At 43.3% G+C, this 12,386-nt stretch overlaps 2 protein-coding genes across 3 annotated transcripts; one reads left to right on the top strand and one right to left on the bottom strand.

Moving 5' to 3' along the window:
* Positions 1-3,829: 3,829 nt before the first annotated feature.
* LOC4328609 (zinc finger A20 and AN1 domain-containing stress-associated protein 4-like) lies at positions 3,830-5,726 on the top strand. Of its 2 annotated transcripts, none has more exons than NM_001409385.1 (2): positions 3,830-3,970; positions 4,746-5,726. In NM_001409385.1, exon 2 carries the CDS (start codon positions 4,758-4,760, stop codon positions 5,277-5,279), a length of 522 nt encoding a protein of 173 aa, NP_001396314.1. In that variant the 5' UTR covers positions 3,830-3,970; positions 4,746-4,757; the 3' UTR covers positions 5,280-5,726. The 2 variants fall into 2 exon arrangements, with proteins under 2 accessions (NP_001396314.1, NP_001396315.1); NM_001409386.1 differs by having other exon boundaries at positions 3,830-3,976.
* A 1,199-nt stretch (positions 5,727-6,925) lies between these two features.
* Positions 6,926-12,161, bottom strand: LOC4328608 (uncharacterized). The gene is made up of 12 exons (XM_015770122.3): positions 11,295-12,161; positions 10,996-11,198; positions 10,710-10,907; positions 10,541-10,612; positions 10,023-10,118; positions 9,408-9,487; positions 9,247-9,322; positions 8,953-9,163; positions 8,560-8,753; positions 8,376-8,481; positions 8,189-8,278; positions 6,926-7,845 (listed from the first exon to the last, which is right to left on the bottom strand). The coding sequence occupies exons 1-12, from the start codon at positions 11,905-11,907 to the stop codon at positions 7,109-7,111; spliced, it is 2,676 nt and encodes an 891-aa protein (XP_015625608.1). The 5' UTR covers positions 11,908-12,161; the 3' UTR covers positions 6,926-7,108.
* Positions 12,162-12,386: the final 225 nt, after the last annotated feature.

Genomic DNA, 12,386 nt, shown 5'->3' with positions numbered 1-12,386 from the left:
ATGGAAAATGCTTGTACACCGGAGGTGAGAGATCACTTCACGGTGCAGTTGTAAAGAGCGTGTGGTTTCCATTTTAAAATCTCGTGTTTAATTTTTGACATGTTTATCAATTCATTTTACAAAAAAAAGTTTAGAGGGGTATCTCTCCCTTCAAATCTCGTTTTTATACAATGGATGTGTAGTAGAGAGGAGAGATCAGCCACACGAGCATACATAATTTTGCAAAATTCCTTTAGCATGTGTGCTGGGTAGAATCGGTACAATTTGGGTAGATAGAATTTGTCTTTAAAACTAGGGCTCGAATAAATGTCTAAGTTTATTTAGGGCACATACATAGTTAAAAGAAATATATGCGATGTGGCATAAGATTGGCTAGAGATCTCCAACACCATCATATATGTTACAAGAAAGCTTGGTACGGTTCGACCGGGTAGTATATCAAATGTTACATACTAAACCGAGTTTTGTCCTAAAGAAAATGATAATTATAACGGATGAGTAATGAGTTAGAGCTCCTCCACAGTAGACGAAGATGGGAAATAACATGAGGAATTTGGTTAAGACAGTACTCCCTCCATCCCATAATATAAGGGATTTTGATATTTTGTGTGCACTGTTCAACCACTCGTCTTATTTAAAAAAAATTGTGCAAATATAAAAACGAAAAGTTATACTTAAAATACTTTGGATAATAAAGTAAGTCACAAATAAAATAAATAATAATTCTAAATTTTTTTAAATAAGACGAATGGTCAAACAGTACAGGCAAAAAGTTAAAATCCTTATATTAGGGACGGAGGGAGTACAATGTTGTAGGAATCTTCTTTTTCTCTACGTATTAAAGCTTGTTAGTTAGGTTTTATCAACAACTCAAACAATACCTTATAAATAGTTTACTTATGAAATTTAGACCTAAGAGATCAATATCATCTGCTCAATTGAGATCCCCTGCAGAGCATGTGCGGTACTTCAGGCTGACATGTGGGCCCGAGGGCTGTGGGCCCACATGTCAGCCTGCAGTACTGCAGACGACTTGTGTCCATCATCTGCTCTATACTCTATGCTATTTAAACAAAATATGTAGAGCTAGGTAACAATTATCTGCGCACTGGGGCGGAAAACAAACATGGAGCAACTAGGGTTGAAACCCTATACCTAGCTCCGTAATCCTTATTATATTTTTAAAAAAATGCTATATAATTTGTGAAAAAAATAGCTCTTATTTGTTTAGGCTGAAATCGCTCCGTAATTCTTATTATATTTTTTAAAAAAATGCTATATTATTCGTGAAAAAATAGCTCTTCATTAGTTTAGCCCTATGCGTGAAAATTTTCGAGCTCTGATACCGTTTACACATTCTTCTTTGCAAAATAGAATGGAATAAATGGTGCATATTTCAGGTTCTATATATGCAAGGATCATAAAATTTATCAGATACTCTCATACATGTAATTGTCCATTTGCTGCTTCTCACAGGAGTATGCTGAAATGACTCATACCAACATATATTAGTTCACCCGGGTATCTAACGTTTTGATGAATACTACTCTCTCCGTCCCATAATATAAGGGATTTTGAGTTTTTGCTTGTAGTGTTTGACCACTCGTCTTATTCAAATAATTTATGCAAATATAAAAAACGAAAAGTTATGTGTAAAGTATTTTGGATAATAAAGTAAGTCACAAAAAAGTAAATAATGATTCCAATTTTTTTTAATAAGACGAGTGGTCAAACCGTATAAGTAAAAACTCAAAATCACTTATATTATGGGACGGAGGGAGTACAATACAAGATCTTACAAGCGTTGGTTAAGAAAAAGACAAGGAGAAAGTACATATGCTGACATGTGAGTCTCTTTCCATGTGTCAGTGGCTCAATTACACAACAGTTAAGTCAGATGATCCCTTTTCATTGGAGAAAATTGACATTTAGCCATCGTCAGGATGGGGTTTCGCCAGAATGCCACTCCGGATTGTGGCTTCGTTATAATGCCATTTTCGAACGACGCCACATTGCTACTTTGCCATTTCGACCAAATTAGCTGATTTGCAAATGATTTCCACCGTGGTGTGACAAAATTGCCCCTGTGACCATTTAGTTGACTTGCGTGGAGGAGATGGATCCCTGCCCTGGCACCGGCGCGGCTGGGGACGGATCGACGCCTCCCTCCTCGCCGACAACCCAAACTCCAAGCTCACTGTCACCTACTTCTCCCCGCTCGCCTCCGTCTCCCTCGCCCCGTCCTCCCCCATCGCTTCTCCCCGCTCGCCTCCGTCTCCCTCGCCCCGTCCTCCCCCATCGCCGTCGCCACGCTCCCGCCCTTCGCGCAGCCGCCGCGGAACATCACCACGCTCGCCTTCCGCCTCGAGGTGGATGGCGCATACGTGGGTCCCGACGACGCCGCGCCGCTCAAGGGCGGGGGCGTTGGTACCATGGAGGTCCAGGTCAGGCTCGCCGCCGTCGCCGTCTTCGATCGCGGTGGCTGGCGCACGCGCCGGAGGTTGGGGGCAGCCTTCCCCACCCACGCCGGCGTCGTCCCCTTCCCCGTCCCCGTCCCCAGCTTAGCTGGCGTCGTCCCCGTCCACAGCCACGCCATCGAGCCGTGCTGTGTATATGCAACGGAGAGGAAGAAGAGAGAGATGAGATAGGATAAAGGGTATTTTAGTCATCTCAGCAAGAAAAAACACTACAAAAATCATTAAATTGAGAAGAAATGGATAAAATGGCATTACAACATGTTGCCCCTGTTTGAGGATGGCATTTTAACGAAACCACTTTTGGGAGTGGCATTCTGGCGAAACCCCATCCTGACGATGGCTAAATGTCAATTTTCTCTTTTCATTGAGCACCTATATTACTAAGTGCATGTATGCTATGCCAAATGTTTATACCTAGCATACCTAATTAGCTGGTACGAAATCAACGACTTAATCCAAACCCTTATGATTGAACTAAATCCTAAAAATGTATTCTTACCCCTATATCAATACTACCAATCATCCATAGTTAAAAGCAAGTTGGTCTGACCATATTCTTTATTTTTATTGTTTTGTACATGATAAGGTATATACATGACGCAATAAGGTAGAGTGCTATGTCACAATAGGTCGTCTCTTGCTTACCATGAGAATAGGTTTATGGTCCTCTAGTTTTTCATCTACTCCACATGTGGCTCTCTTCTTCTTTTTATTTGGCTCCGCTTATAAATTTTATTGTTCTTAATACATAGGTGCGCAACTCTTTTGTGTATTAAAAAAAATAATTTTCATGAACACAAGAGTGTCAAGCAGGCAAAAATTGTTTTATATCTAGGACAACCTATATGTTTCATTTATAAGGCAATATGATTTTATAGGGAATGGTTATGAACATGTTGTTCTTTTCATCTACAAAAGTTAGCAACAATTTATACGATTATCATATGAACACGTTATCTTTTTATTTTATACCGGTTCATATTATTTCACAGTATTACTGCAATAGAAAAAAACTAAATTCCAGCACTATAATAAGAAAGGATTTAATAATTAAACACAAGTATCACACCAACAATAAAGAGAAGGAAAAGGGACACGCTCTCCCTCTCCTCCATCTTCTTCCCCAGCAAGAAAGAAAAAGCCCCTACTTTTTATAACCCCACATCTCCCAGGGACCCAACCGCAAAACCCCACACCCTCCCTCCGATTCCCATCCGTCCAACCACGATCCAACGGCCCACAACCCCACCACGTGGCGTAAATACACGTCGAGGCGAGGGGCAAACCGGTAATTTCCCCGTCGCCATCGGGGGCTTTCTTTTTTATCAGTGTCTCTCTCTCCCCCCACCCCCACCTTCCCCTGAAGAGAGAGAGTGAGAGAGAGAGAGAGAGAGAGAGAGGAGACGCCACCACGCGCACCGAGCTCGCGATTCCAATCCCCGCACGCCTCCTCCGCCACCGCCGCCTCGGCCTCCGCCGCCGCCGCGACCAGGGTTAGGGTTTGCCCTCTTGCTCCCCCTGCCTGATTCCACCCCCCCCCTTGAGTTTGTGGGTGACCCGTTTGATCTGTGGGCTTCTTTTTCTTTTTTTTGTTTTTTTCTTGGGGTCGATTCGATTCGATCGATCGATCCGCGTGGTGCTGGTGTTGGGGAGGGGGGATCGGTTTTGGGTTGGTGCGGGGATCTGATGTGGGGGGTCGTTGTTTGATTTGGTATTTGATGTGGTTGGTTATTGGTTATTGGGCTCGAGGGGAAAGCGTTTATGTTTGATTTTTTTTTTCGGTTGTGTATTAGGCTATGTGATCTTTCAGGTTGAAATGATTAGATTCGCGTGAGTTTCCTGATCTTTTTTTGGGGTTGATTTGTTGTAGAACCGTGGGCGATTAATCATTACTCGGGGTAAATGTGAGTGGGTAAAACGTGTTACAGCAGATTTACGGTGTTTGAATTTGATTTCGTCGAAATGGATAGGCGCGTTTGGTTGATAAGATGAGGAATCCACTTTTGTGATGGCGATTTCGTTGCGCCTCATAGAAATTAGGATCTTGTTTCATAAAGTGTAAGCTCGCCGCAGTGGGTTATAGGTTATTTTAAAAGTCACAATTATATGGAAATTTCGATAGGAAAATTGTAGCAACTAGGTGCTTCTTGGATTATCTTACCGCCCGATTTAATTGGACACTAGTTGATTTATCCGTATGTTAAATTTTAAATTTGTTTCTTATACGCATTTCGGTATTGAGTTTTGCATTGTTTGTTTGATGAACAGATCACAGTTGCGATGGAACACAAGGAGGCTGGCTGCCAGCAGCCCGAGGGCCCAATCCTTTGCATCAATAACTGCGGCTTCTTTGGCAGCGCGGCGACCATGAACATGTGCTCCAAGTGCCACAAGGAGATGATCATGAAGGAGGAGCAGGCCAAGCTTGCTGCCTCCTCCATCGATAGCATTGTCAATGGTTGTGACGGTGGGAAGGAGCATATTGTTGCTGCCAGTGGTAGCACGGCGGTGGCGGTGGCTCAGGTCGAGGCGAAGACGCTCGTTGTGCAGCCTACCGATGTCGCGGGCACCAGCGAGGAGGTTGCTGTAGTCCCCAAGGTCAAGGAAGGGCCGAACCGGTGCGCTACCTGTAGGAAGAGGGTTGGGCTGACGGGATTCAACTGCCGGTGCGGTAACATGTACTGTGCGTTGCACCGCTACTCCGACAAGCATGAATGCCAGTTCGACTACCGGACTGCGGCTAGGGATGCCATCGCCAAGGCCAACCCAGTGGTGAAGGCTGAGAAGCTCGACAAGATCTAAGGCGGCTAGGGGCGTGGAATGGATTGCAACCTACAAGATTTCAACATCCACCTTTGCTGCTCTATCCTCACACTTCTTCTTGTCGGCTGCTACATTTCTTAAATTGTTCAACTTTGTGATGCACACTGCATCCTGGCAGCCGAAAGAATTCATCCTCTCAGTCAAGTCAAGTGGTTTGCGTGTTGGGTATGTTGTGTAATCTTTATTCTTGGTGGTTTTCGGTCAGTATTGTGGTGTCTCATTTAGCTAGCTCTGTGATGTACTATGTCCCATGCTTGCTACATTTCAATCAGTAATAGTTATCAGCAATGGTCCATCATATTGCCAACATGTCCATTATTCATTTTTCCTTAAAGATTATTTATGTATGCACCTTTATCTGGTGCGCATTCAAATTCATGTATGTTCAAAGAAGTTTGCCGGATTGTGCTTGGTTGGCTGGGTCTACTCTAGATTGAAAATCGGATCTGAGAGGAAATTGTGACAAATGACAAGTTAGTTCTCAGGTTATTACTCTATCCCCAAATGGTCATTCTTTAATGCTACTGAGAATAGTTGGGATTAGATCTGCAACATGTAACACTGAAAGTTCAGCATGTGAAGCTGTTCTGTTTCAGTAATCTGGGATGTAGTTAATAATCTGCCTTAAAGTTCAAACATCTATTAACTTGTGATCTGAACCAGCATACATATTGTTGTCACGAAGATAACCATTTTGTTCGATTAATTTCCTGGTGCAAGGCAGCTGCAGTTCTGATTCGATTGATAATTTCACAGATTCTGACATCTGCTACCAAATTCTGCCCCCCTTATATTATCCAATTGAAATCCTTAGGTGGATAATTTCACAGATGCTTACATTTTGTTATATCACTTGATTGGCATGACTATGGATTGGCATGACTATGGATTGCAGAATAAACCAAGTTGTGCCAAAAAATTCTTTGCAGAGGATGACTTCTTTTCCCCCTTGATTTGTGCCATTGTGGTTGGGTGGGTTTCTTTAGGCATGATGGGTACATTGATCAACTCCTTTGCCGGGTGTTAAGCCGAAATGCATTAAACAATGCAGGCACTAATGGTGAGCTCTGATCAGCTGAGATTCCTCAGTAGTTTATTGAATTGGATAGAATCTCCAGTTTGTCGTCCTCTCAGTCGCTGGAGATGTATTTTATGAGACTTAAACTGCTGTTACCTGCTCTGATCTTATATTGTTATACTAATGCCATTATAGTGTATATCACGCAATCCTGATAAGAACAGATGATTTTTTTCCCTCTTGTGTTTACCGGACAAAAGCCAGAACAATGGAGATAAATGATACTTCCTCTGTTTTATATTATAAATTTATCCTAAGTTAAACCTTTTCAAGTTTGATCAAATTTATAAAAAAAATATAGCAATATTTTCAACACAAAATTAAAAATATACTATAAAAACATATTCAATAATAAATTTAGTGGAACTAATTTAGTGTTGTAATTTTTTCTATAAACTCGGTTAAACTTAGAAATGTTTGAGTTAGGACAAATCTAAAATGACTTAGAATATGAAACAGAGGAAGTAGCATCTACTGCATCATATATGTTGCAGAATGGCTGTATTTCAGGCTTTCAGCAGCATTTTCAATTACCAAGATACGAAAATGCCACAGAAAAAAAACTCATAATTGCACAACATTGCACTGAACTCAGTAAAAATTATCCTACAATTTCAGAAGAAACAAAACGTTTCCTCTTTGGCTGCATATTCTAAATTACAGTATAGTAAGGACAACCATTATTCTGAATTCTTGATTCTTTCTACTAATGAGTAACCTCTTTCAAGGTTCAAGCCCCAAGGTTGAAGTAAACCGTGTAGAATTCGTCTCTCAGGCTGTACAATGGTTCAAGCAGGAAGTTCCTCTTCACCCCCTTTGCAATGAAGCTGATAGGATGGTACTGCCTCAATGGAGCAGCCTGCACAAAGCTCGCGGCCTGCTCGAAAATCCCGTTGATGCTTGGAAGAGAACTCTTGCAACTGACCTGAATCTTTGTACCCACGGAGTAATCCACGCCTATCACCAGGAAGCATCCCGGTTTGGTCCCGAGCTCGAGGGAGACCGAGTTTGGGTTTCCATCTAGCCCAGGTACAATGTTGAAGAGGGAATCTGAACTCTTTTGCGCGGATTGGGTAAGGTTGTTGGTGATCACCGTTCCTGGGAGGTCAAATGGTTCTATCTGCACAGAGGTCCCCTTCAAGGTTGCACCCTGGGTGTCAAGCTGCCCTGCTGAGTCCTGAGGGTGTACTCTGAATGTTGCGTGGATGGCGGTATCAGTGCCATCGACCGTCGGCCGTTCTTGCATTGTGAGAGAGCCATTCGCGCTCGAGAGGACGAAGGTCTTCCCACTGGATTCTTGTGTGAAGGTCACCAGCTGTGAGTTGTAGGATGAAGGGACTGGAGATATCCAGTCTGAAATTGCGCTGGTGTTGCCGGCTTCTGCATTCCAATCACCAGTTGACAGGCCAGCTAGAACAAATGGCCCGAATAGGATTGCTTGAAGAGATGCATATTCTGGCCGATCATCTGATGTCACAGCATAGCAGTTAACATTGAGATGAATATTCTGACTAAAATAAATCACAATAGTTGGTGTATGTCACATCGTCACAGTTTCATATTCACTATTAGCTTATGATTTTTTATGTTAATTGATAATTTTCGGTTGAAATGTCAAACAATTGTATGTGAACTAAGCAAAACACATTGATGCATACTTGAAAATAGAAGAAATTTCCTAAAAGTTGAGTTTTGACCTTTTATTGCTTCAGTCCTTAGTGTAATAGGGAACTGTAGTGATAAATGATCATCTGAACACATTGATGCATACTTGAAAACAGAAGAAATTTCCTAAAAGTTGAGTTTTGACCTTTTATTGCTTCAGTCCTTAGTGTAATAGGGAACTGTAGTGATAAATGATCATCTGAGTTCCACTGTTTGGAGATTGAAAGGAAAGACCCTGCCCACAAAACAATAAAGTAAGAACTTGTCTAAAACATGATCAAGGACGATTGAAATGGATATATTTTTTTGTTCATGCACTCAAAAGATTGTACCTGGAGACATTAATCCTAAATCGTTGTCATTTAGAGTTGCTTTTGCGCCATTGGCAGATGTCCATGATGGTATTCTCACATTCAATGTGGCAGACTGACCATTTGTCTGCATAAGTAGAATAGAGGAAGCTAACTGCTGCTTCTTTCATCTGATTTTCATGTAACATACATTAAAAGAAATTACCTTTGCAGAAGTGGAGAGTGAAACTTGAAGAAACATGTCCAAAGAGCTGATTGGCTTTAGTTGTTGATTAACAGTAAGCCCAGCTGCTTTCCAGTTATAAGCACTTGGTATGTACTGAATGATGTTTAGCACCGGTCTATCTCCTTTCTCCTCGAAGTAAATGGAATCGCCAAGTTTCGAAAAGGATTCTATCCCTGTAAATGAAATAGAAGATCCATAAAGAAACAGGCCACCTGATAAATTGCCTTTCAATTCAAATTTTCACAACTTCGAATGAAAACACAAGCAAAGTAATACTAAAATCACGGTATTAATTTGACAAACTGTTACCGCAATATTTTCATGTAAAAGCAGCAGTGTTAAATAAGCAGAACTCAGAAGCATTTTATTTACCTGTCCCATAACAACACCAGAAGGAGTCATACTTTGTTCCCCAACCATGATAGGAAACCGCTTTAGACCGTCCAGGGGCCTGAGGTAGCATGTAAATCATCACCCCGGGATCAGTCCCTCTTTGGATGCTTAAAACACCATTTATCAGTGCCCTTTCATAATAGTCTGCATATGATAATTCCTTTGTCCATCTGAATAGGTTGCGAGAAACCTGCAGTAGATTGCATTGAACCCATTGAGAGAGAGAGAGAGAGAGAGATTGAATGTTCAGGAGAGTGGTTTGATATTGTGAACCTTGAGCATGTTGTAGGTTGTGCAAGATTCCTCATTCTCAGTACTCAGAGTATCAGCTAAACGCTTTGGATTGGTCCTGAATAATTATATAGAAGTAGATAGTCATACATCAAAGAGAAATATACTATTGACTATGAATTCAGAATCTAGAGTAAAATTACCAAAATTCACCAGCAGATGTGCCCCCAGTAGCATAGCTATGAGAAGAATTGATGGTATCCATGAAAAACGTTGCAATTTGCTGTTTCATGAGAATTATGATTACAATCAGCTTTTCTCTCAAATGATGTTAGTGAAAAGAATTAGAAAGAAAAACAGATAGTATAACTCCAGTAAAAAACAGCATAAAAAAACTCCAGTAAAAAACCAACACATGGCTTTGACATACAGCTGACAAAAAAAGGGACTGCATATGGATAACTACAGAGCTAATAGGTAATGAAAGGTATAATACTGCCCAAAAACTATAGTTTACCTAGAGAAAGCATGGGTTAGCAAGAAATATACTATTTTCCCCGGATTATGCTATCACACTTCCAGGCCCATATCTGGAAATTTACCAATATCAGCAGGAAATATGCATAATCTGTAAGCAGAATAAAGCTATCCTTTTCCTTTCAGCCAAGCAGCCAATATGACCACTAAAAAAAAGTAACCAATATGATAATCTAAACTATTAGCATTGTACATTCATATCCATATCCCTGGACAGATAATTCATCTTCATGTATGCATATGGAGTAAATATCCAGAAAGAAAGGTTTGTGTTCTTTTACCTTGTAAAGAAGATCACCAGTAACTTCATATCTCATCTGTGCACCAATAACAACTGGAATGTGTGTATTGGAATGGAAGCCTGAAATACTGTCGGCCTGAATTGAAGCACACTCAAGATTTATCAGTCAGAGACATTACTGCAATAGGAATACTACTATTCTTGTATCCTCTGGAATCAGACACCCAAGCCAAAAGTTCTAAACTTCATTTTAGGTAGTGTCTTTGCTATAGTGGGAAAAATATAATGACAAAATGAACAGTAGAATTGAAATAATAGATCCATTTGGCACGCAAACATGTAGTTATATTGATTTTCAAACTGCCAAGTGCCAACTCAAAACTGGATATTAGGTAATCCATAATTTTTGACAGTTAGTAAAACAGGTAAATTGCTATATGACAAACAAGGTTGAAGTTGAATGTAAGTTGGTCTGAGTCATTCACCATAAATTGACACATGTTCATAGATGATACAGAATATAAGAACAAAAGCAGGTAAGAAAATAAATCAGCAGACCTGAACTGCAAGCAACCCAAGAAAACATGGCTTATCAAAAAGATGGGCCAGAGTCAGATGCTTCTGATCATTCTGCACATGCAAGAAAACTAGAAAAGTTAGCAACTCCACTAGAGAAAATTGCATTAATCAAGGCAGTATTCCTATCTCATAACAAACCGACAATCACCGTTATCGTGTAGAGCTGATAGAGCACATCATTCATCCCACCACTCTCCTCATTGAGTGAAGCCCAATGCCTCTCAATACTGTATTTCTGTATGACATTCTTCACACGGTCACTGAAGTAATTGGCCATCCCGACCACCAAATCAAGGGCCTTAGAATTCCCGGCCACCGTATACTGATCAAGAAGACCTTGCATAATCTGCAAACCAAGAATTGCACTCATGTAGCAAGACAATGATATAATATAGTGATCAAGCAACACTAGGAACTGAAATTCCCCCATATACCTTGTGAATTGTATAGTAAGGAGCCCAAACAGCCTTGATGGACTCAACCCTGTCGAAGAACTCCGAGGGGAAGGCCGACAAGTACCCCGATCCCATCTTCTTCTGGCAATCATGGAGCGCGTCGACGACCGATGACATCTTCGCCAGGAGAGTGTCATTGTGTGTGCTCGCCCACATCTTGGCAGTAGCACTCAGGTAGTGTCCTGCAAAGAACAGGCAGCAAAGCAAAGCCACCGCAAATTCAGACCAATTGCGCGATTTCGCTGTGCAAGTGATGCCGAGAAATGGCGGTGGCGCACCGACGAAGTGTCCCCGGAGCTCGACGCCGGGGCCCTCCCACCCGCCGTAGGGCGCCCCGGACGCCGGAAGGCCGGCCTGCGTGCGGAAGCTCCACACGAGGCGGTCGACGTCGAGGAGGAGCAGGTACTCCAGGTTGGTCTGCTGGGCCTGCCAGTACACGGTGCCCGGCTGCAGCCGCACGTCGTGCAGCGACGCCTCCGCCAGGAGCGCGCCGCCGCTCGCGGCGATGGCGCCGGCGCCGGAGCCGGAGCCCCGGAGGTTGCGGTAGAGCATGAGCCAGTCGAACGCGTCGCGCCGCGGGGAAGAGACGGGGCTCGCGAGGAGCCTCCGCGGCATGAGAGACATCCAGGTGGACTCGTCGGTGGGGGTGAGGTGGCGGTCGCCGTCGTGGTCGTCGCCGTGGCCGTGGCCGTGGGGGAGGAGGAGATCGAGCACCCGCGCCGCCTCGACCTCGCCGTCCGGCCGCTGCTCCGCCGCCGCGGCCGCGCGCTCCGTGTGCGACGCCGTCAGCCCCGGGAACCCGTTCGTGCAGTCCTTCCCCGCGACGCCATCGACGGCGGCGGCCAAGAACACCACCACCACCACCACGACCCCAACCGCCGCCGCCGCCATTCCCGCCAAGAACCACTCCCTCCTCACTAATCAAGACTCAAGAACACCACCACACTACCAGACGCATCAAATCAATGGAATCCTCCAAGAATTCCACCTCCATTTATGCCCCCAATGATTGGGCGATCTCAACCAAGAATTGCACGGAAAGCAAGCCGCAACAACTGAATTTCAAGAACACGAAGCCCTCCTTATCCCCTCGGACAGATCACTCCCTCCGAGTCCGATGACTAGTCACCACTAACCACTGAGCCAGTGATTCTTGGGGAGAAGAGGAGTAGAAATCGGCGCCCTTTTCGTGGGCGGATAAGCGGAAAGGGGGCAAGAAATACGCATCAATCATCGGGTAGGATGAGAGCGACGGCTTGTGGGATTTCTTGCACCCAAAGAGCAGCAACGACAAGGAGCGACATGAAAGCCAAGCCACCATTGATGCATCCATCCATCCATTCGAGATCCAACAAATCCATTTCCGGCCA

Source organism: Oryza sativa, chromosome 2, assembly GCF_034140825.1.
Source record: "Oryza sativa Japonica Group chromosome 2, ASM3414082v1".
Lineage (NCBI taxonomy): Eukaryota > Viridiplantae > Streptophyta > Magnoliopsida > Poales > Poaceae > Oryza > Oryza sativa.
Note: the sequence above shows the minus strand (reverse complement) of the source record. Positions and strands in the feature narration are given on the sequence as shown.

Bases quoted from the DNA above. Each gene is read 5' to 3' on its own strand.
- LOC4328609 (NM_001409385.1), top strand. From the start codon at position 4,758: ATGGAACACAAGGAGGCTGGCTGCCAGCAGCCCGAGGGCCCAATCCTT.
- LOC4328608 (XM_015770122.3), bottom strand. From the start codon at position 11,907: ATGGCGGCGGCGGCGGTTGGGGTCGTGGTGGTGGTGGTGGTGTTCTTG. The intron at 10,613-10,709 runs GTGATTGTCGGT...TTGCATGTGCAG, and splicing joins ATCAGCTCTACACGATAACG to AATGATCAGAAGCATCTGAC. The intron at 8,482-8,559 runs GTAATTTCTTTT...CTACTTATGCAG, and splicing joins CACTCTCCACTTCTGCAAAG to ACAAATGGTCAGTCTGCCAC.